The sequence below is a fragment of the Dendrobates tinctorius genome, unplaced genomic scaffold (genome assembly GCF_039654945.1).
Source record: "Dendrobates tinctorius isolate UK_male_01 unplaced genomic scaffold, ASM3965494v1 ptg000102l, whole genome shotgun sequence".
Taxonomy (NCBI): domain Eukaryota; kingdom Metazoa; phylum Chordata; class Amphibia; order Anura; family Dendrobatidae; genus Dendrobates; species Dendrobates tinctorius.
The window spans coordinates 37,927,948-37,949,459 of record NW_027361770.1 but is presented as its reverse complement, the minus strand read 5'-3'; the positions used below and the strand labels follow the sequence as shown (position 1 = coordinate 37,949,459).

At 41.6% G+C, this 21,512-nt stretch overlaps 1 protein-coding gene across 1 annotated transcript in view; it reads right to left on the bottom strand.

Annotated features, from left to right (window-relative positions):
• Positions 1 to 21,512, bottom strand: part of LOC141099782 (dynein axonemal heavy chain 5-like) — a 587,253-nt gene that overhangs the window by 165,420 nt on the left and 400,321 nt on the right. The window contains exons 58-59 of the mRNA XM_073587845.1: positions 11,284 to 11,564; positions 7,992 to 8,207 (exon numbers count right to left, since the gene is read on the bottom strand). Of these exons, the coding sequence (XP_073443946.1) occupies positions 7,992 to 8,207; positions 11,284 to 11,564 (497 nt within the window). The remainder of the gene's footprint in view (positions 1 to 7,991; positions 8,208 to 11,283; positions 11,565 to 21,512) is intronic.

Below are 21,512 nucleotides of genomic sequence, written 5' to 3'. Positions count from 1 at the left end.
CTCTACCACAGAATCCACACTTGGGCAGGCTGAAGATTCCACCTGCTCTGAAGAAAATCGAGGAGGAAACATGAAGTTACAGAAAAAAGGCGACATCAAGGTGGCACAACTAGCCCTATTGTTTAGCACGAATTTGGTCAAGGGCAAAAATGAGACCCAGTCATCCTGATCAGCAGATATGAAACATCTCAAATAGGATTCCAAAGTCTGATTTGTTCTCTCAGTCTGCCCATTGGTCTGAGGATGAAATGCAGATGAGAAAGATAACTGAATTCAAAGTTTGGAACAAAAAGCTCAACAAAATCTTGAAACAAACTGGATTCCTCTGTCCGACACAATGTTCTCAGGAATCCTGTGTAAACGAACCGCCTGTTGTAAAAACAAGGGCACCAACTCAGAAGAAGTTGGCAACTTTGGGAGTGGTACAAGATGGACCATCTTAGAAAATCTATCACAGATCACCCAGATAACAGTCATTCTCTTAGAGACAGGAAGATAAGAAATAAAATCCATTGAGATATGGGTCCATGGCCTCCTGGGCACCGGCAGGGGCATAAACAAACCACTAGAACGAGAACAGGGCTTGGACCAAGAAGAAGTCCCACAGGACTGTACAAAATTCCTGACATCACGAGATAAGGCAGGCCACCAAAAAGACCGTCTCACCAAATCTCTGGTACCAAAAATAACTGGATGACCAGCCAACGTGGAGCAATGAATTTCAGACATTACTCTTTTCCTCCACTGGTCAGGGACATACAATTTTCCCATAGGGAAACGTTCAGGTTTGTCCTCCTGAAATTCCTCCAGGGCACGTCTCAAATCGGGTGAGATGGCGGAAAGAACTATACTCATTTAGAATGGTAGTAGGCTTGGTCACATCAAGAGAATCCACAAAGAAACTCCTAGAAAGGGCGTCCGCCCTAACATTCTTAGTGCTCGGAAGAAAAGAGACCACAAAATTAAAACACGTGAAAAACAAGGTCCACCTAGCCTGTCTAGGATTCAAGCGTTTGGCTGATTCAAGATAAATCAAATTCTTGTGGTCGGTGAGGACCACAACTTGATGTCTAGCTCCCTCCAACCAATGTCTCCATTCTTCAAATGCCCATTTCATGGCCAACAATTCCCGATTCCCCACATCATAGTTACATTCAGATGGGGAAAATTTTCGCAAAAAGAAGGCACAGAGATTCATCTTAGAAGTCACCGGATCTCTTTGGGACAAAACGGCTCCTGCACCAATCTCAGAAGCATCTACCTCCACCTGAAATGGGAGTGAGACATTAGGTTGCCGTAGAACTGGAACAGAAGTGAATCTCCGCTTAAGCTCCTGAAATGCCGAGACTGCCTCTGGAGACCAATTCACCACATCAGCACCCTTTTTGGTCAAATCAGTCAATGGTTTAACAATAACAGAAAAATTACTTATAAATTTATGGTAGAAATTAGCAAAACCCAAAAACTTCTGGAGAGCCTTCAAAGAAGTGGGCTGAACCCAATCATATATGGCCTGTACCTTGGCCGGGTCCATTTCAATAGCAGACAAGGACAAAATGAATCCCAAAAATGAAATCCTCTGTACACCAAAGAGACACTTCGATCCCTTAACATACAGAGGATTTTCCCTCAAAATCCGGAACACAGTCCGGACATGTTCCACATGAGAATCCCAATCACTGGAAAAGATCAAAATATCATCCAGATAAATCATCAAAAACGTATCCACAAAGTCCCGTAAAATATCGTTCATAAAAGATTGGAAGACAGAAGGGGCATTAGTGAGCCCAAAAGGCATCACCAGGTACTCAAATTGTCCCTCCGGGGACGTCTTCCATTCATCCCCGTGCTTGATGCGAATAAGATTATATGCCCCCCTAAGGTCAAGTTTGGTAAACCAACAGGCACTTTTAACTCTGGAAAATAAATCAGAAATCAGGGGTAACGGGTACTGATATTTAACAGTGATTTTGTTAAGGGAATGATAGTCAATACATGGCCTTAATGAGCCATCTTTCTTGGCCACAAAAAAACCCAGCACCTAAAGGTGAAGAGGATGGTCTAATATGACCCTTCTCCAATGACTCCTTGATATAAGATCGCATAGCATCATGTTCGGGTACCGATAAGTTGAAAAGCCGACCCTTGGGAAATTTACACACAGGCATTAACTCAATTGCACAGTGATAACTACTATGAGGAGGCAAAGACGCAGACCTACTCTCACTAAATACATCAGAAAAATCAGCCAAATAGTCAGGAATATCATGAGACTGGGGAGAGGTGGAGAAAACAGGAGTGTCACTAAGAACACATTGACAACCCTAACTCACCACAGACAGATTTCCAATCCAAAACAGGATTATGAGTTTGCAACCAAGGAAAACCCAGAACAATAGTATCATGCAAATTGTGCAACACCAAAAATTTACAATTCTCTTGGTGGTCCGGGGCGACCCATATTATCACCTGGGTCCAAAACTGGGGTTTATTCTCCGCCAAAGGAGTAGCATCAATACCCCCTCAAAGGGTAGGAATCCGCAGGGGTATCATGGAAAAACCACAAGGTTTGGCAAAGTCAAAATCCATCAGACTCAAAGCTGCTCCGGAATCAACAAAAGCCTTAGCGGAAAATGTAGACAAGGAGCAGATCAAGGTAATCACCAAAAAGAACATAGGCTGTACACTGCCCACCGCAAATGCATGAGCAAAACGCTTTTCTCATTTAGGGCAGACAGAAATAGTATGAGAGGCGTCCCCACAGAAAAAACACAACTTATTACGCCTTCTCAACTCCTGACGTTGCGCACTAGACAAAACCCTATCGCATTGCATGGGTTCAGAAGTTCGTTCGAAAGGCGGCAACGCCTCTCGTGTAGTTTTACGTTCACGTAAACGCCGATCAGTTTGAATGGCCAATGACAGAGTCGTCAAGACCAGAGGGGACAGGAAATCCCACCATAACATCTTTTATGGTTTCCGCCAAACCCTTCCGAAAGAGAGCTGCTAGGGCATCGTCATTCCATTTAGTAAGGACCGCCCACTTTAGGAATTTTTGACAATATAACTCTGCAGAATCCTGACCCTGGTTCAATGCCAATAAGGTTTTCTCAGCTTGATCAGTAGCATTAGGTTCATCATACAACAACCCCAGGGCTTGAAAAAACGTGTCCACATTAGCCAGAATAGAATCTCCGGGTGTCAAAGAAAAGGCCCAATCCTGGGGATCGCCGCGCAGCAGGGAGATGACAATTTTAACCTGCTGCACAGAGCTCCCCGAAGAGATAGGTTTTAAAGCAAAAAAATAGTTTACAATTATTATTAAAATTCAAAAATTTAGACCGATCCCCAGAAAACACATCAGCAGATGATTGAGCGAGATAGGCAGAAATTCCCCGCACTTCAGCAGCGAGCTGCTCAACATGATCAGACAATTGCTTAGTCTCCATTTAGACAAAAAATATCCTCCTACGGCCCCAGAAAAAAAAGAGGAAAAAATATACAAAAAAAAAAAATTCTGACACTTTTTTTTTTTTTAAATTCTTTCCTTCTTTAGAGTACCCTAGAGTCTACAGTAAGGCTGGTGATTCTGCTATGAATGGGTCACCAAGGAGGATAGCTGGACCAGGCTAAGCCACCAGAAAACCAGAGAGGTTGGTAACTAAGCGATTTGCAGACCCCTGATCCTATCCACACAACTAGCAGTAGCCGTAGAGCGAACCTACGATGCCCTAGAAGTCTAGGCACAGCCGGAGAGCTATCTCAGCCTAAAACAAGAAAGGTGAAATCTAAACTGCCCCGGAGCAGACCCCCAAAGGAATAGATAGCCCCCAAACATATATTGTCGGTGAGACAAGATGAAAACACAAACGCAGGCAGAAAAATAGACTGAGAAAATGATGGGGCCCAAACTGACTAGACAGGACAGGAAAGGAAAGACACTGTCTGCAATCACGCAAAAAACCCTGAAAAATCCAACATGTCTGATGCACAAAAAACACTGAAGTCACACTACTTCGCCCCCACTATATCAGCACTCTGGTATATACTGAAAGCAAAGCAAAAAGAGACCAATATAAAAGGGGACAGAGCAAACTGACACAAGCAGTAACATATGGGCGGTGATCCAGCACAGCCCCAGCAGGAGCAAGCTGACCCGCACAAAGCAGAGATAGAAAAAAACAGATCATATGCAAAAAGATTAGCAAATGAACCACTTAGCTGAACCATGGAGGAACAGAGCAGGAGACATCAGACCTCAGAAGGCACAGGAAGAAAATCACCAGCAGGGATTAAAGGAAGTCAGCTGTCTTAAATAATCAAGTCAGAAACCCCAGATCTCCAATCATCATCATCATTATCAGGTGGCAAGCCTCTGTCAATCTGACCAGCTCCAGTAACCAGAGGGAGTCCAGAAAGAGAACATGCAACACCTCTGTCAATCTGACCTGCTCCACTACCTTCAGTAACCACCAGAGGGAGCCCAGAAAGAGCATTCACAAAACCTTTTGCATCCTCCTCATCGCCTTGAGAAATTTTGTGCCTGCACAGACAAATCATATCTCGCACTTGCGCAGTATGCTTTGCCCAACTACAGGTAAAGCTGAAAAGCAGACGTGTGCATGCACCGGTAAACATATTTCTGGCTCATGTACTGGAACTTTTTCCATGTACAGGAGATACGTTTACCGGCACATGCACACTTCTGCTTTTTGGCTTTCCCTGCAGTTGGGCAAAGCATACTGCACAAGCGCGAGACACGATTTGTCTGCACACGAGTAAAATTTCTCATGGCGAGGAGGATGACACAGGAGGTGTCATCCATGTCCAGAATAGAGAGCAGCAACCGGGGGAAGGGGTGGAGTGGCCCGAAGTCACACCCATCTTACCAGACAGACCCGATTAGAATAAATCGCTGGAGAAATTAAAAAAGTTTTTCAGGGCTATACAGGGGGAATCAGGGGGCTACATGAATATTTAGTGGTGACAGATTCCCTTTAAAAACAGAATTTTATACTATGTCAGACAGCACCTTCAGATCGTCATTTTTCCTTTGTGCTCTTTGCAAGAGATAAATATGTTATTATTGTGAAAACATCAACAATAAACCAAATGTTAATCATTTCTGAAAGAATTTTTTACAAACTATTGTAAAGTATCTACAAGATTTCAAGGCAGATGAGCCAAAAGAATTTTTCATGCAAAATTGTAAGCCTGTATTATGATATTTAATGCAGAGAATATTTCATGCAAAAACACTTGTCCACCGGTGCCAGTAGTGGGGCAATAAAGCCTTTCTCCTATTCATTAAATAAAGAATTAAGGTGTTACATATAAGTATAGAACATATGGCAAAATTTAGAGAATCTTTAAAGAAGCACAACCACCAAAGTTTTTATCCTCTTATTGCAGTCATCATATTATATACCATTGTGTACTTACAATTGCTCATTTTGCATTTCTACCTGATAAATTCTTCTCTTTTCTCTGCTCTATGTAGAAATAGGATGCAGCATATGGTGCAGGATCATGGGCAGGATAGAGACAGACAGGGACATATGAAGACAGATGGGACAGGATGGAGATAGATGGTGCGGGATGAAGACACATGGTGCAGGACCAAGGGGCAGGATGGAGACACATGGTGCAGGACCATGGTGCAGGATGGAGACACATGGTGCAGGATCATGGGGCAGGATAGATACAGATGGTGCAGGATCATGGGGCAGGATGGAGACAGATGGGGAAAGATCATGGGGCAGTATGGAGACACATGGTGCAGGATCATGGGGCAGGATGAATACGGTGGCACAGATGAGGCAGGATCATGGGACAAATGGGGCAGGATCATGGGACAGATGGTGCATGATCATGGGGCAGGATGGAGACAGATGGGGCAGGATAGAGACAGATGGGGCAGAATGTAGACAGATGGGACAGGATGGAGAGATCATATGGGGCAGGATGGGACATCACATGGGGAGAATGGATACTCATGAGGACAGGATGAGAGAACATATGTATGGAGAAAGGAATGAGTAACAAGGGGGTCAGGATGGAGGATATTATTACCCTAGGGACTAATTAAAGGATATTATTGCTGCAGGCATGCATTTTATTTTTTGAGGATACTATTTTCAATGGGGGTCCTGTTACTGTGCAGAGCGACACTATCATCTTTTTTTCTTCGTCTGGTGTAGTGTAGAAGTTGGGAAAAAATTAAGTAATGTGCTCTGAAAGTGGTGCTCTAGATAACTGTGTTACTCCCTGCAGAGATGAGCCCTGGCTGGAAGAAGATGAAAAGTGAAGATGAAGGACTTCACCTAGAGACGTCACTGGTGATTCAGTGTGTTACCTGTACACTGACACTATACACTTTATACAGAGGTCCTGTGTACAATATCACCAGTGATCACTGTATTACCTTTACACTGACACTGTATACAGAGCTCCTGTGTATAATGTCTCTGATCACTATATTACCTGTACATCGACACTGCATACTAAGTATAGATCTCCTGTGCATAATGGCAATTATGAATTCACACTGTAGGAGAAAAGAGTGCAGAATAGGGTCTTATCCGATGGATAAGTTACAGAAAATACTCAAAATGCATTCACCTTATATGTGAGAAATAAAGGCATATAGAATAGTCAGTCAGCTGCCACAGATCCACAGGTCAAATTAGTGACAGCAATTGTATTTAAAATACTGTAAATTTTGTGGATTTTTTGGTGCTGCTATATACGACTCAGGAGCAAAATACTCAGAAAGATGGTTTATTCATAATCTCAACGCGTTTCAAAGTACAAGACTTCTTCCTCAGGAGAAGATATCATCTCCTGAGGAAGAAGTCTTGTACTTCAAAACGCATTGAGATTATGAATAAACCATCATCTTCTTTATGAACATTTTGCTCCTGAGTCGTATATAGCAGCGCCAAAAAAATTCACGAAATTTCCAGTATTTTAAATGTAATAGCAATTATGGTGATATTAGTATTGTGTTTTTTTTATTAATGGTCAGTATTCTAGTATTTAGTCACTATGTGGTGGTAATATGTGGTCTGGCCATGGTGTGGCTGTATTTGTTCCTTGTATGTGGTATTATAGGTCACTATGTGGTGGTAATATGCTGCCTGGTCATGGTGTGGTGGTATTTATTCCTTGTATGCAGCATTATTCGGTCACTGTGGTGATAATATGTTGTCTGGTCATGGTGTGGCAGTATTTATTCCATGTGTGTAGTATTATTCGTCACTGTGCTGGTAATTTGTGATCAGATCATGGTGTGGAGGTATTTGTTCCTTGTATGTGTTATTATTCGGTCACTGTGGTGGTAATATGTTGTCTGGTTGTGGTGTGGTGGTATCTGTCCCTTGTATGTGGTATCATTGGTCATTTTAAACATTTAAAAATACATAAAAATATACCTGAATTGTATTGAATATTTTACCAAATGATTAATAGGTTAGAGTAGAGTTAATAGGTTAGAGTAGAGAAGGACTTGGCCAAAAAGTCGACCTTGTCGTGGTGGCGGATAAAAAAATATTTTGGCCAAAAAAAAGCTGCTTGCTATGTGTGTGATCTGGGTGATGGGAACTGTTAATGTGTGATTGGTGAGGATGTGGTGTAAAAATTGAGTTTTTCTAAGAGACAGCGGTGGGACTGTGGACGGTTCAAGGGGTGGAGCCTGGGCGGATCTCAACGGGGCCTCGAAAAATTTTACCAGTATGGGGCCCCAAAATTCCTAGTGGCAGCCCTGGATGACTACAATATATTAATAGAATAAAAATGTTGATGGAAAGAGGAGTGCTTCTTTAATCTGTACAAGTCATGCATGTGCCCTAACAGTTGTTCTAAATAGAGAGGATACTAGATATTGTATTTATTGTGGAATCAACTGTAATTTTCATGACTGCTGGAACAAGAATATAAAGCACTCAATGAGTATCATAAGGATTTTTATATGGAAATCTTGATGCACAAACCTTTCGGAACTCTAGCAACGAGTTCAGAAATCCAGCATTGTTCATGAGTTTCAGGGCTTCTGCCCAGGAGGGTTTCACACTTGGTCGCTCTGGGTCAGCTGTCACTGTATCAATCTTTCTTTGGAACAGCAACAAGACACAGTCCATAATTCTCATAATTAAATGAGGGGGTCTTCCCAGTTTACGAACAGTTGAGATGTCAGCGGGTTTGATTGTCTGAAAAACATTGCACAAGTTATTTACCATCTAAGGCCTCTTTCACACTTCAGTTTTTTGTGTCAGTTAAAATCCGCCAAAAAGGCGGAAAAGCGGATCCGTTCCTAACTGATGTGAACGGATGCCACAGGATCCGTTTTTTGAGGGATCCGCAGAAAGAGGAAATTTAAAGCGACCGCTGGCCGGGAAGGGGGGGGGGAGAGAGAGAGAGAGAATTTTTCCTCCGCCAGAAAGGATTTCAGGGTTAAGTTTATCCCTGACTTCCTTTCTCCAGGCATGCGCAGTGGAAAATGCGGATCCAACCACAAAAAAAAGTTGCAGGGTCTGTCCAGGCTTGCCGGCGGATAAAAAAAATTTGGCGGATCCTCACAAAAATGGATCCAACGGATGACCATCAGTCAAGATCCGCCAGTAATGCAACTCAATGGGGAAAAAAACGGATCCGCAAAAAAAAAAATTGCGGATCTGTTTTTTCAAAACCTGGCAGATTTTGACTGATTGTCAAAAACGGAAGTGTGAAAGAGGCCTAAGAGTCCATGTTATGTGAAATTAGTTACATATCCACATAAAAAATGTCTATGCATACTCTGCTCTTCTGCTGCATGTCTATATGTACTTAATATTTAAAGGGAACCTGTTATGTAAAATAACACTATTAACCTGCAGATATGGGGTTAGTATGTAGGTTAATACAGAACCTGCCCAGTGCCTGCACTGAGAGCCCTGATGCCAAGAGGAAATTAACTTTATTCCTCCACAGCAGCATTTGGCTTCTAGTTATAGGGTTAGTACTGGCTCAGCTTCAGTTGCTGCTTTGTGTATAGAGCGCAGAGAAACTACTAAAGAGGTATGTTCACTTTTACAAACAATGTGCTTTTTTATTTTTTATTGCTTTAGTGCATCTAAAATGAAAAGGTTACCCAACTTTGCAAATGATCTTGATTGACAATATCCCACTAGACACTTTTGTCCTAGACAGACTGTCTTATAAATTTGGATGAAAAAAAGATCAGGCAATTCAAGTCAACCACCAGATCATGTCAAACTACCAAGTTGTCAGGTAGCCTTGATTTTTAGCCCTTTTCCTTTTGATAGAACCAAGCCATGTGTTTGTGTGTATGGAGAGGGTGGTGGGTCAGGAGAGAGGTGTTTGCCAAAGGATCAATCAACTATGAGCTACCCAAGGTGTATGGGCACTGTAATAAATGGCTGTAAGATCATCAAAATTTGGTGTGTATTCAGCAGCCATAGTAACACATAGAACATGACCATTTCTTTATTTTGGTGCACTGGAGTAATTTAGTTGGTTATACAGAGCATATTTCTTGGTAATTGCTTTGTACCAAGAAGATTATTGCATATTATTTGTGTGGAATAATAAATTGTCCTGTACCACAACATAGATGTAACATTTATTTAGGGTTTACTACAGGGTGGGCCGTTTATATGGATACACCTAAATCAAATGGGAATGGTTGGTGATATCAACTTCCTGTTTGTGGCACATTAGTATATGGGAGGGGGGAAACTTTTCAAGATGGGTGGTGACCATGGCGGCAATATTGAATTCGGCCATTTTGGATCCAACTTTATTTTTTTCAATGGGAAGAGGGTCATGTGACACATCAAACTTATTGAGAATTTCAGACGAAAAACAATGGTGTGCTTGGCTTTAAAGTAACTTTATTATTTCATGAGTTATTTACAAGTTTATGACCACTTATAAAAAGCGTTCAAAGTGCTGCTCATTGTGTTGGATTATCAATGCAACCCTCTTCTCCCACTCTTGACACACTGATAGCAACACTGCAGAAGAAATGCTAGCATAGGCTTCCAGTATCCATTGTTTCAGATGCTGCACATCTCATATCTTCACAGCATAGACAATTGCCTTCAGATGACCCCAAAGATAAAAGTCTAAGGGGTCAGATTGGGAGACCTTGGTGGCCATTCAACTGGCCCACGATGACCAATCCACTTTCCAGGAAACTGTTCATGTAGGAATGCTTGGACCTAACACCCATAATGTGGTGGTGCACTATCTTGCTGGAAAAACTCAGGAAATGTGCCATCTTCAGTGCATAAAGAGGGCAACACATCATCATGTAGCAATTTCAGATACTGATGATGTGTTGCCCTCTATATGCACTGAAGATGGCACGTTCCCTGAGTTTTTCCAGCAAGATGGTGCATAAACTTTGAAATAACTCATGAAAGAATAAAGTTACATTAAAACCAAGCACACCATTGTTTTTCTTGTGAAATTCTCAATAAATTTGATGTGTCACATGACCCTCTTCCCATTGAAAAAAATAAAGTTGGAATCAAAATGGCTGACTTCAAAATGGCCACCATGGTAACCACACATCTTGAAAAGTTTTCCTCCTCCCATATACTAATGTGCCACAAACAGGAAGTTGATATCACCAACTGTTCCCATTTTATTTAGGTGTATCCATATAAATGGCCCACCCTGTATTACAAACAAAATGTGTGTGAATACTTTAACGCCCAATGATGACAAAAGTATTCTCAGAGTGATACCTTTATTGGCTAACCAGAAAATAATATGTTTGCAAGCTTTCAGAGCACAGAGGCTCCTTCTTCAGGCAGGATAACAGGATGTCCTACTGTAGTATCCCTTAAATATTGTGCTTTTTTCTTATTAATCCATTTGTTTTCCTGCCTGAAGAAGGAGCTTCTGTGCTCTGAAAGCTTGCAAACATATTTTCTGGTTAGCCAATAAGTATCACTCTGAGAATACTTTTGTCATCATTTGGCGGAAAAGCATTCACATGGATTTTTCTGGCTAACACGGTACCACAATATAATTTATTATTGCAAAACAAAATGTGAAAAGATGGGGCTTCAAACACATTGTGAAGAAAGAAAACTGGGCAACCCTGAAATAAACCCACCTTTACCAAACTATAAAAGCACAACTATTTCTACCTACTTTACATCTATGCTGCTGGTTTCTACCAGTTGGGGTTTTTGGAAAGTTTGTGATATGTTACCTTAATAAAGATGGACAATTAGAAAAGTTAAAAGGTAAAAGGAAATAAAAGTAATTTACCTGCAGAGCTGCTTCAGCTTCTTCCAAGGCAGGCCTTGCCACTTCCAGCTTTTCCTCAGCGGATGCTTTAGCTATTGCAATTTCATCAACAATAGCCTGTGCTTTGTCTTTCACCTTTTGCACCTGCATCTTTACTTTCTCAGCAGCTTGTGCCTTCAGAGTCACTTCCTGCAGAACCTCATCTGCTTTTTTGGATGCAACAGCAAGGTCTTTTTCTTTAACTGCAAGCTCTTTTGACAACTGATTGACAGACACTTCAGCTTCCATGAGTTTAGCCAGACCTGTGCAAAAAAATAATGCAATAGAAAAAAAAAATACAGACCTTAAAATATATATATATATATATATATATATATATATATATATATATATATACACACATACATACATACATACACACACATATATATAAAATATGATTTCACCAAAGATGGATAAAAGCTATTTTTGGTTTACTTTTTTCTTAATGCATTTTCCAGGTTAATGTGGTTATGTGAATAACCAAGAATTTATTGGTTTTTTTTTCTTTTTTAGAACCATGAACTAAACTATATTTTATATGAAAATAATGTTTTTTCACAATGGGGACATTTTATTTATTTTTTTTAAATATATTACATATTATATTTTTACAATTTGTCGCCAAGAGGTCATTAAAAGTCACTAGGGAACATTTTTTTTTAACTAATTGTGCTTTTTTCAGTGAAAAACCTTCTGATGTGCAACGCATCACAAGCAGAGCTGATCTGGGCTTCCTATGATCCATCAGCTCTGCTATGTCAGGCAGACCCCTGGCGATTATGTGATCTCTAGGTCCTACAGCGGCATCCACAGGGCCACTGCTACATGTTCACCACATAGCACTGTTTAGGCACTAAGTAGAAAAAAAAGGAAAACAGAATGTTGATAAACTTTCTTGTCTCCTCACTGGAGAATCAGCAACTTTATCTGAAAGCCAGAGACTTGACCTAGATCTACAAGATTGCAGGAGCTTTAACAGTGAGCGATAAATTTATAGTACTTGCTCAATACCAGTTTAATATTGGGTAAATATTAGTTGCATTTACAGTGGGGAAAATAAGAATTTGATACACTGCTGATTTTGCAAGTTTTCCAACCAAGAAAGAATGTAGAGGACTGTAATTTTTAACATAGGTGCACTTCAATTGTGAGAGACAGAAGCTTTAAAAAAAAAAACCAGAAAATCACATTGTATGATTATTGCATAAATAATTTGCATTTAATTGTATGAAATAAGTATTTGATACAATAGAAAAACAGAACTTAATATTTGGTCCAGAAACCTTTGCTTGCAATTACAGAGGTCAGACGTTTCCTGTAGTTCTTGAACAAGTTTGAACACACTGCAGCAGGGATTTCGGCCCAGTCCTCCATACAGATCTTCTCCAAATCTTTCAGGTTTCGTGGCTGTCCCTGTGCAACATTGAGTTTCAAAGATTTTCTATTGAGTTCAGGTCTGGAGACTGGCACGGCCACTCCAGGACCTTCTTACGAAATCACTCCTTAGTTGCCCTGGCTGTGTGTTTCATTGTCATGCTAAAAGACCCAGCCATGACCCATCTTCAGTTCTCTTACTGAGGGAAGGAAGTTGTTGACCAAAATCTTGCAATATATGTCCTCATCCATCCTCTCTTCAATACGGTACAGACATACTGTCCGCTTTGCAGAAAAGCCCCCCAAAGTATTATGTTTCCCCCACCATACTTCACTATTGGGACGGTGTTTTTGGGGTTGACATACAAAAGCGCCGGTCTTTTATGACCCGACCGGCGGCACTAAAAACCCGCTTAGACAAGATGCTAGTGGCAGGGCAGCACAACACCTCCAAAGCATAGAGGGACAGCTCATGCCAGGTGTCCAGCTCTGAGACCCAATAGTTAGTTAACAGTCACAGAAGAATTAGGAAATACACTGCTTTTGTTGGCCAGGTATTGCTTGACCATTTTTAAAAACCTTTCCCTTTCTCCTTGTCATAAATACCAGGTCATTAGGTCCTGGGAACTGGGCTGGTGTCATGAAATCGGTAAACGTGTTTGATAGTGTACCGCTGCCTCTGGTTTGTGTCTCCCTGGCCTCCCCTCCTTGGTTGGGGAAGGAATCTTGCCTCCTGCTGCTAGTGTTGTCTGATGGGAATTTTTTCAACATATTTTACACAATGACCTTCTGGCCATTTTAGAAGACCTCTCCACCTTAGGAAGAAGATATTCAAAGTTCTCCTTGTAGTGTGGGTCTTCCAGGGAGAATAACCAGTACTCTTTTTTGGCCAACATGAATGTAACGCGAGTGTCACGGGAAAGGCACTGGTACATAAAGTCGGCCATATGTGCCAAGCTCCCTACATCCAACACTTTCCACCATGATGATGACTCTTCATTTCCTCCTCCTCCCTGTCTTCCTCCTCATTCCCATCTTCAGCCTATCAATGTTTGAGAGATAGGACAGGTTGTGTGGCTACTAGCCTCTGTTGCATTAGCCACCAGCTTCTGTTCATTCTCTTCTTCCTCCTCAGCTTCCACCTCCTCATTGCTACCCAATGTGTGCTGAGCAGATGAGATGAGGCTGTGCTGGCTACAATCTCTCTGTTTGTGTCTTCCTCCATCCCCATCTGGTCTGCATGCAAATCTTCATGTTTAATTGTGAGCAATGACTGTTTAAGTAGGTACAGAAGTGGGATAGTTGTGCTGACTATTGCATCATGGAGATGAAGGATGAGGAGGAGCATGAGTGGGTGGAGGAAGAGCTGTAAGAGGTATAGAAAACTCTGATAGAAGTAGGGCCTGCAATCCTAGGGAGCACATGCTCCGTGATAGGGTGTGACTCAGCCCCAGTCTCCACAATGTTCACCCAGTGTGCAGTCAGGGAAATGACCACAAGCGCTTGTCCACGTTGTCATATGTTAAGTGGGAAATTGCATGAAGTGCATTGGTAAGGGCAGGGACACGTGCTGGTACAAGGCGGGGGCGCCACACTGGGAGAAAAAGTGGCAGCTGTTGACCAAGTACCGAGGGACAGTGTGCTATGAGTTGTGGAAATCCTCTGTGTTTACCAGCCTAAATCGCAATTTTTCCATGGCAAGCAGCCTCAAAATGTGCCCCTTTAGCATTTGGGCCTATGGGTGGGTGGCTGTGAACTTTATTTTAAATTCCAAAGCCTTGATTAGGAACAACTGAATGCAGAGCTGGTACAAGGATTTGGAAGTGCCTGATGATTGCAAGTCACAATGTGCAAAGATAGGTGCAGGGCAGAAGGCATCTACACCACTGTTTTGGACAGGGGATTGGAAAGCACCTAGCACAGGGAAAGAGGCAGTGGTGTCACCCAATGGCACCAATTGTAGACCCAGGTGTTTGGACCAACATGATGGTGGTGATTAGATTCTTAGTGGTCAGGCCCCTGCTTATCTTTGCATGGCACAGGTTGCAAATGGCCATTTTGTTTGTCTCAGAACTCTCTTTAAAAAGTCCCGGACTGGGGAACACCTAACTCTTTGACGGAGACATTCAGGAGTGTCCGTGCTCTGCAGGACAGTTGTCCGCCTTTTTCCTCTGGTCACCCTACTGCCTCTTCCTGTTTGTTTCGGTGCTGCTAATCTCTCCCCATCAGCACTGCTGGCCTCTCTCTGCATGGAAAAGAGCAAAAGAGGAAAAAGGTTTACCCGTCCAGGCCTCCAGACAAATGCACTATAAGGATGAAGTGGACCCATATAATTAAGATGGCAACACAGGTGCAAGAATACCGATGAAACAACCGCTCACAGCCTACCAATACATGAAGGAGGCGGTTGCCTAGTATGTTAATGCACAATAAAAAACTTGTATGCGGCACTGTTCACACTATGGCCATGCACAGCATCCAGGCCAGCCTAGTAGTGACACCCTTCTATTAGCTCAGGCAGGCTGCCCAGGGCTATCACAATGAATGCCATGTGAACAGACACCACAGTTTACAAGACCAAATGGGCCCAACTGCACCCTGAGTAAAAAGTGCAAAAAACACATTAAAAAATGTGCATTAACATACCAGGCAACCTCCCCCTCCATGTATTGGTAGGCTGTGAGCGGTTGTTTCATCAGTATTCTTGCACCTGTGTTGCCATATTAATTATATGGGTCCACTGCATCCTGATAGTGCATTTGTCTGGAGGCCTGGACGGGTAAACCTTTTTGCTCTTTTGCTGTTTTCTATTATTGGAGGATTTTTAAGTCCTCTTTCTGTGCTATTTCAGTGTTAGGATTTAGTGTTAGGTACCCGTAAACGTGGAGACCTTTGGCGCAGGTTACGGGCTCACGTATTTTGGCCAAAATATCAGCTAATACTCCACATTTTTTAATGTGTTTTTTGCACTTTTTATTCAGGGTGCAGTTGGGCCCATTTGGTCCTGTAAACTGCGGTGTCTGTTCACATGGCATGCATTTTGATAGCGCTGGGCCGCCCGCCTGAGCTAATAGAATGGTGTCACTACTAGGCTGGCCTGGATGCTGTGCATGGCCATAGTGTGAACAGTGCCGCATACAAGTTTTTTATTGTGCATTAACATACCAGGCAACCGCCCCCTCCATGTATTGGTAGGCTGTGAGCGGTTGTTTCATCGGTATTCTTGCACCTGTGTTGCCATCTTAATTATATGGGTCCACTGCATCCTGATAGTGCATTTGTCTGGAGGCCTGGACGGGTAAACCTTTTTGCTCTTTTGCTGTTTTCTATTATTGGAGGATTTTTAAGTCCTCTTTCTGTGCTATTTCAGTGCCTCGCTCTGCATGCTAGCTTCCCAGATTGGGTCCGTGACTTCTTTTTCACCACCTCATCTTTCACCACAGCCCTTAGTCCTCCTGACTATGTGACTTAGTAACAAGACAACTGTGTCACATCATGATCTTTCTCCTTTTCCCAAATTTGCCATTCCTCACCATCATGTTCTTGTGGCCGTGGCTGCTCTAAGGTTTGTGCATCATTAAACAGAATGTTTTCTTGTTCCTCTTGGAGCATGCAGGTTGAGAGGTCACAATCAACAAATTATGTTGTAAAGAGCTCCTCTGAGTGTCCTAGTGTGGGATCACTAGTCTCCTGAGACTCAATATGGTGGGACCAAGGAGGATCAGGGTTAGGATTAAGTGATCCAGACTTTAGGCTGGTGAGCTTGGATCATGTGGACGACTGTGTGGTGCTGCCAAGCCAGAAGGAAGTATTATCTGCTACCCAACCGACCACCTGTTCGCACGCCTTTTGTTTCAGAAGTGGTGTACCGTGCCTCCCTGCAAAGTGGGACAGGAACCCATGTGTTGTGGATAGGCATGTTTCTTGTGCTTCAGCATCAGGTGTAGTTGCACCTGCACCACGTCCTCCACTTCTGTGTGCACCATCATCAGCACTTCCACTTCTCCGTTCCTTAACGTACGCCTTACGCAGCAATCAAAGCGGTTTTTATGAATTTACTCCACCGCAATGTAACAGAAAGAAGGCAAAAGTGTATAGATGACAATCATATTCAATCCAGAAAAATTCAATGCTGTTTTTCCAGTTTTAAAGATCACAAAAATGTTCATAGACCATGTAACACTGTATGTCGGAGAAATAGAAGCCTAAAAAATTTTTAAAAGCCTTTGTTCACCTTCATAGATCACAGAAATTTTCAAAGAGCATGTAACACTGTATTTCTGAGAAATGGAAGCCTACATTTTCAAAAGCTTTTCTTCACTTTTAGAGATCACCAAAATGTTCACAGGTCATGTAAAACTGTCTGTCTTAGAAATGGAAGCCTACAAAATTTTTAAAAGCTTTTTAGCAGTTTTAGAAATCACAGAAATGTTCGCAGACCATGTAACACTATGTCTGAGCAAAGGAAGCCTTCAATTTTTTTTTAAAAAAGCTTTTTACAGTTTTAGAGATCACAGAAATGTACTCCACACTAACAAATAGTGTATGGCTGAGAAATGTAGCCCAGGAAAATGCTCACTGACCCCTGGATGAGGCATTTCAGTGCGAAATGCGTGTTGGGTGTGGTGGCTCCCCGATTACTTAGCTTCAGGTAATAATACCTATCCTTACTCTTGGTTCACATGGTAGGTACTTGGCCGGGCCACACTTCTCAATCTATTTATATTTAATTTATTTTTATTTATTTTATTCATTTTTATAGCGCCATTAATTCCACAGCGCTTTACAGACATTATTGGAACTGTCACCATTGGGGATCACAATCTACATTCCCTATCAGTATGTCTTTGGAATGTGGGAGAAAACTGGAGAACCCGGAGGAAACCCATGCAAACAAAGGGAGAACATACAAACTCCTTGCAGATGTTGTCCTTGGAAACCAGAGAACCCGGAGGAAATCCACACAAACACGGGGAGAGCATACAAACTCCTTGCAGATGTTGTTCTTGGTGGGATTTGAACCCAGGACCCCAGCGCTGCAAGGTTGCAGGGCTAACCACTGAGCCACCATGCTGCCCATATTTAAATACTGGTTTACTGTTGCAACTCTGCCTTTATATTACACAGTGTTTTGGCTGTGGCTCTCTCAATTACCTATATGTGTTTTACACTATTATACATTGACAGGATTTTTTTCCCTTGATATGGCCTTTTGATTGAAATAATTGAATTTATGCATACTTGAGTACTTATATGTGATACAAGCAATACATGTATACATATGTACTTTGGTGATTTATTGTCATTGATTGTTCCTATTAGCTGAGTCTACCTGTGTCAAGGAGACCTTTGATTTAAAGGGTATTTATTATCTGGGTGTACCCACCTATTTGTCTGTACCAGTGGTATTTTCTCTCACTTTTTACCTTGTTTTTACATTATGTTCTCAATAAAATTATTTATATTCTAAATGTCTACCTGGCCGAGTATAAAGCTACTCTTTTGGAGATATCTTTAGTCTTTTGCTTTATGGTCACATATATATAGGGGATAATTATATTGGCGTTTCTAATCTCCAGACTAGGGACAAGAATTAAATTCAATAAATTACAAATATTTTCATTTATTTACTGTATGTATATATATATATATATATGTATATATATATATATATATATATATATATATATATATATATATACACACACATACACACACACTAGCTGAAGAGCCCGGCGCTGCCCTGGCATAGTAACTAACTGTGGTTAGTTATAGCAAATTATAATTATCCTCCATCCCATAGTCCCGTGCCCATATACCCATCATACATATCCTCCATCCATTGTCGAGTGCCCATATACCCATCACACATCCTCCATCCCATAGTCCCATGCCCATATACCCATCATACATATTCTCCATCCCATAGTCCCATGCCCATATACCCAGGGGAAGAGTCTTGAGGAGATCATTTGCATATTCCCAGTGCCTTCTGGGATAAGTGAAGAGTCTCCGCGAGATCAACGATCACTGGGTTTTGGCCGTTGCAGCTGAAAAGAGGAAATCGGAAAATTTTGGCTCATCTTTCATCGTTTTTAAGAAATCTCAAGATGGAAGAGGCCAGGAGCCATTTGGTGAGCTGCATTTCTTGCTACATGTTCACAGATTTACCAGTGGAAAAGCCAAACTTCACATGCCACAAATGCAAGCTTGTGTCCCTGTTGGAGGAAAAGTTGCAAAATCTCGAAGAGAGGTTAGCTACGTTGAAGATCATTAAGGAAGGTGAAGAGTTCTTGGACAGAGCAGAATTATCTCTTCATGTTACAGAAAGAGAAGAAATTCGAAGTGCACCTGAAGAAACAGAGGAATGGAGACATGTGACCCAGAGAAGCAGGAGGATCAGGAGGCAGTCAGCACCCATACTGCTCAGAAACCAGTACCAGGCTCTCACGCAGGAAAACGATGAAGAAATACATCAGGATAAGACTTTGAAGGCGTACAAGGTTGCTGTTTGTTGGCAGAGTCCTCCTGGATGGAGAAAGAAAAATGTTGTGAAGAAGAAACGGAGAGTGGTGGTCATGGGGGATTCCCTGTGGAGAGGAACAGAGGCCGCTATCTGCAGACCGGATATAACTTCAAGAGAAATGTGCTGTCTTCCAGGTGCAAAAATTAAAGATGTGTCTGACAGGATATCAGCACTCTTCAGACCAACAGATGACTACCCATTCCTGCTACTACATGTGGGGACAAATGACACCGCAAGAAACGACCTGGAAACCATCTGCAGAGACTTTGCAGACTTAGGCAAGAAAGTGAAAGAACTGGGAGCGCAGGTGGTCTTCTCTTCCATCCTCCCAGTGGATGGCCATGGAACAAGGAGGTGGAATAAGATTCTGCAGGTGAACAACTGGCTACGTCGATGGTGCCGTCAGCAACGATTTGGATTTCTGGATCACGGAGTGAATTTCTTATACGATGGACTACTTGCTAGAGATGGGGGTGCACCTTACGAAGACTGGAAAGCATGTATTTGGAAGTCGCCTTGCTACACTTGTAAGGAGAGCTTTAAACTAGAACAACATGGGAAGGGAAGCAAAAGACCAGAAAAAGCCATACACCTGACAAATGCTATTGAGAACTCTGCTATTAGAAGTGGAAAGGAAGAACAAAGACGAAAGAATCTAATTAATAAAAATATTGGAGAAAGAGAAACCAATCACAAACTAAAATGTTTCTATACTAATGCACAAAGCATGGGCAACAAACAAGGAGAATTGGAACTACTAACACAGGAAAAGAAATATGATGTCATTGGAATCACTGAAACTTGGTGGGACAATACACATGATTGGAATACAAGACTAGAAGGATACAACCTATTTGCAAGAAACAGACTTGATAAACGAGGAGGGTGTGTCGCATTGTATGTTAGAAACGCGTATATCTGCACAGAGATTGAAGCTTCAGAGACTGGGAGTTCTGTGGAAACTGTTTGGGTAAGAATATAAGGACAGAACAATGGAAAGGACACCATTGTAGGCATTTACTACAGGCCGCCTGTGCAAGCTGAAGATATGGATGAACTCTTTATGCATCAAATGGCCAAGTTCTCCAAAAAATATGACATAGTCGTCATGGGAGATTTCAACTATCCATTTTGATACAGGAAAGATGTATATCTTTGTACCGTGTTAGCCAGTAGATAGAAAAATATTCAGGATTGAGAGTCCTCAGTAGTTGATACCTTTTAATGGCTAACTGAAAAGATGGTAATACATTGCAAGCTTTCGAGACTACTCAGGTCTAGCCTGATGAAGAGACCTGAGTAGTCTCGAAAGCTTGCAATGTATTACCATCTTTTCAGTTAGCCATTAAAAGGTATCAACTACTGAGGACTCTCAATCCTGAATATTTTTCAACTATCCAGACATTTGTTGGGAATCTCTCTCAGGCAAAACTAACAGGTCAAGGAAATTCTTATCCTCTCTTGCTGACAACTTTATCTTCCAAAAGGTAAGGGAGAAAACGAGGGGAACTGCTACCTTGGATCTAATCCTTATAAACAGGGAGGAAATGGTTGAGGAGGTAAAAGTGGCTGGGACCCTAGGAGGTAGCGACCATGCTATTTTAGAATTTTGGATAACTAGAGGCGGAAGACCTGTGAAGACTCAGACGTAAAAGGTTAGATTTCAGAAAGGCAGATTTTAAGGGATTCAGAAAGAGAATTGGAGGGATCCAATGGCTGGATATCCTTAAAGACAAAAATGTCCAGGAAGGATAGGAAATCTTGAAAAATGAAATTCTCAAAGCACAGTTGTTAACAATTCCGAAAAGAGGGAAGAATAGGAAGCATTTAAGGAAACCAGGATGGATGAACACAGAACTTAAGCACATGCTAAAAGGAAGAAAAAAATGTTTATAAAATGGAAAGAGGGAGGCATATCTAAAGAAGAATATAATGCTGTCTGCAGAACCTGCAGGGCACAAATCAGATTATCTAAAGCTGACAATGAATTGAGGCTTGCAAGAGATGTCAAAAGCAATAATAAAGGATTTTGGGGATATGTCAAAAGTAAAAGAAAAGTCAAAGATGCTATAGGATTTTTACAGGATGAAAATGATGAAATGGTAAGACAGGATGTTGAGAAGGCTGAACTTTTAAATTCCTATTTTGCATCTGTTTTCTCTCAGAAAGGAAATGTAACATCAACTGTTATTCACTGTCCTATTAAGGGAATAGAAAAATCCAGGATATCTATAAACAGAAAGATAGTGAGGAAACACTTAGCTAACCTAAATGAATTCAAGTCTCCAGGTCCAGATGAATTACACCC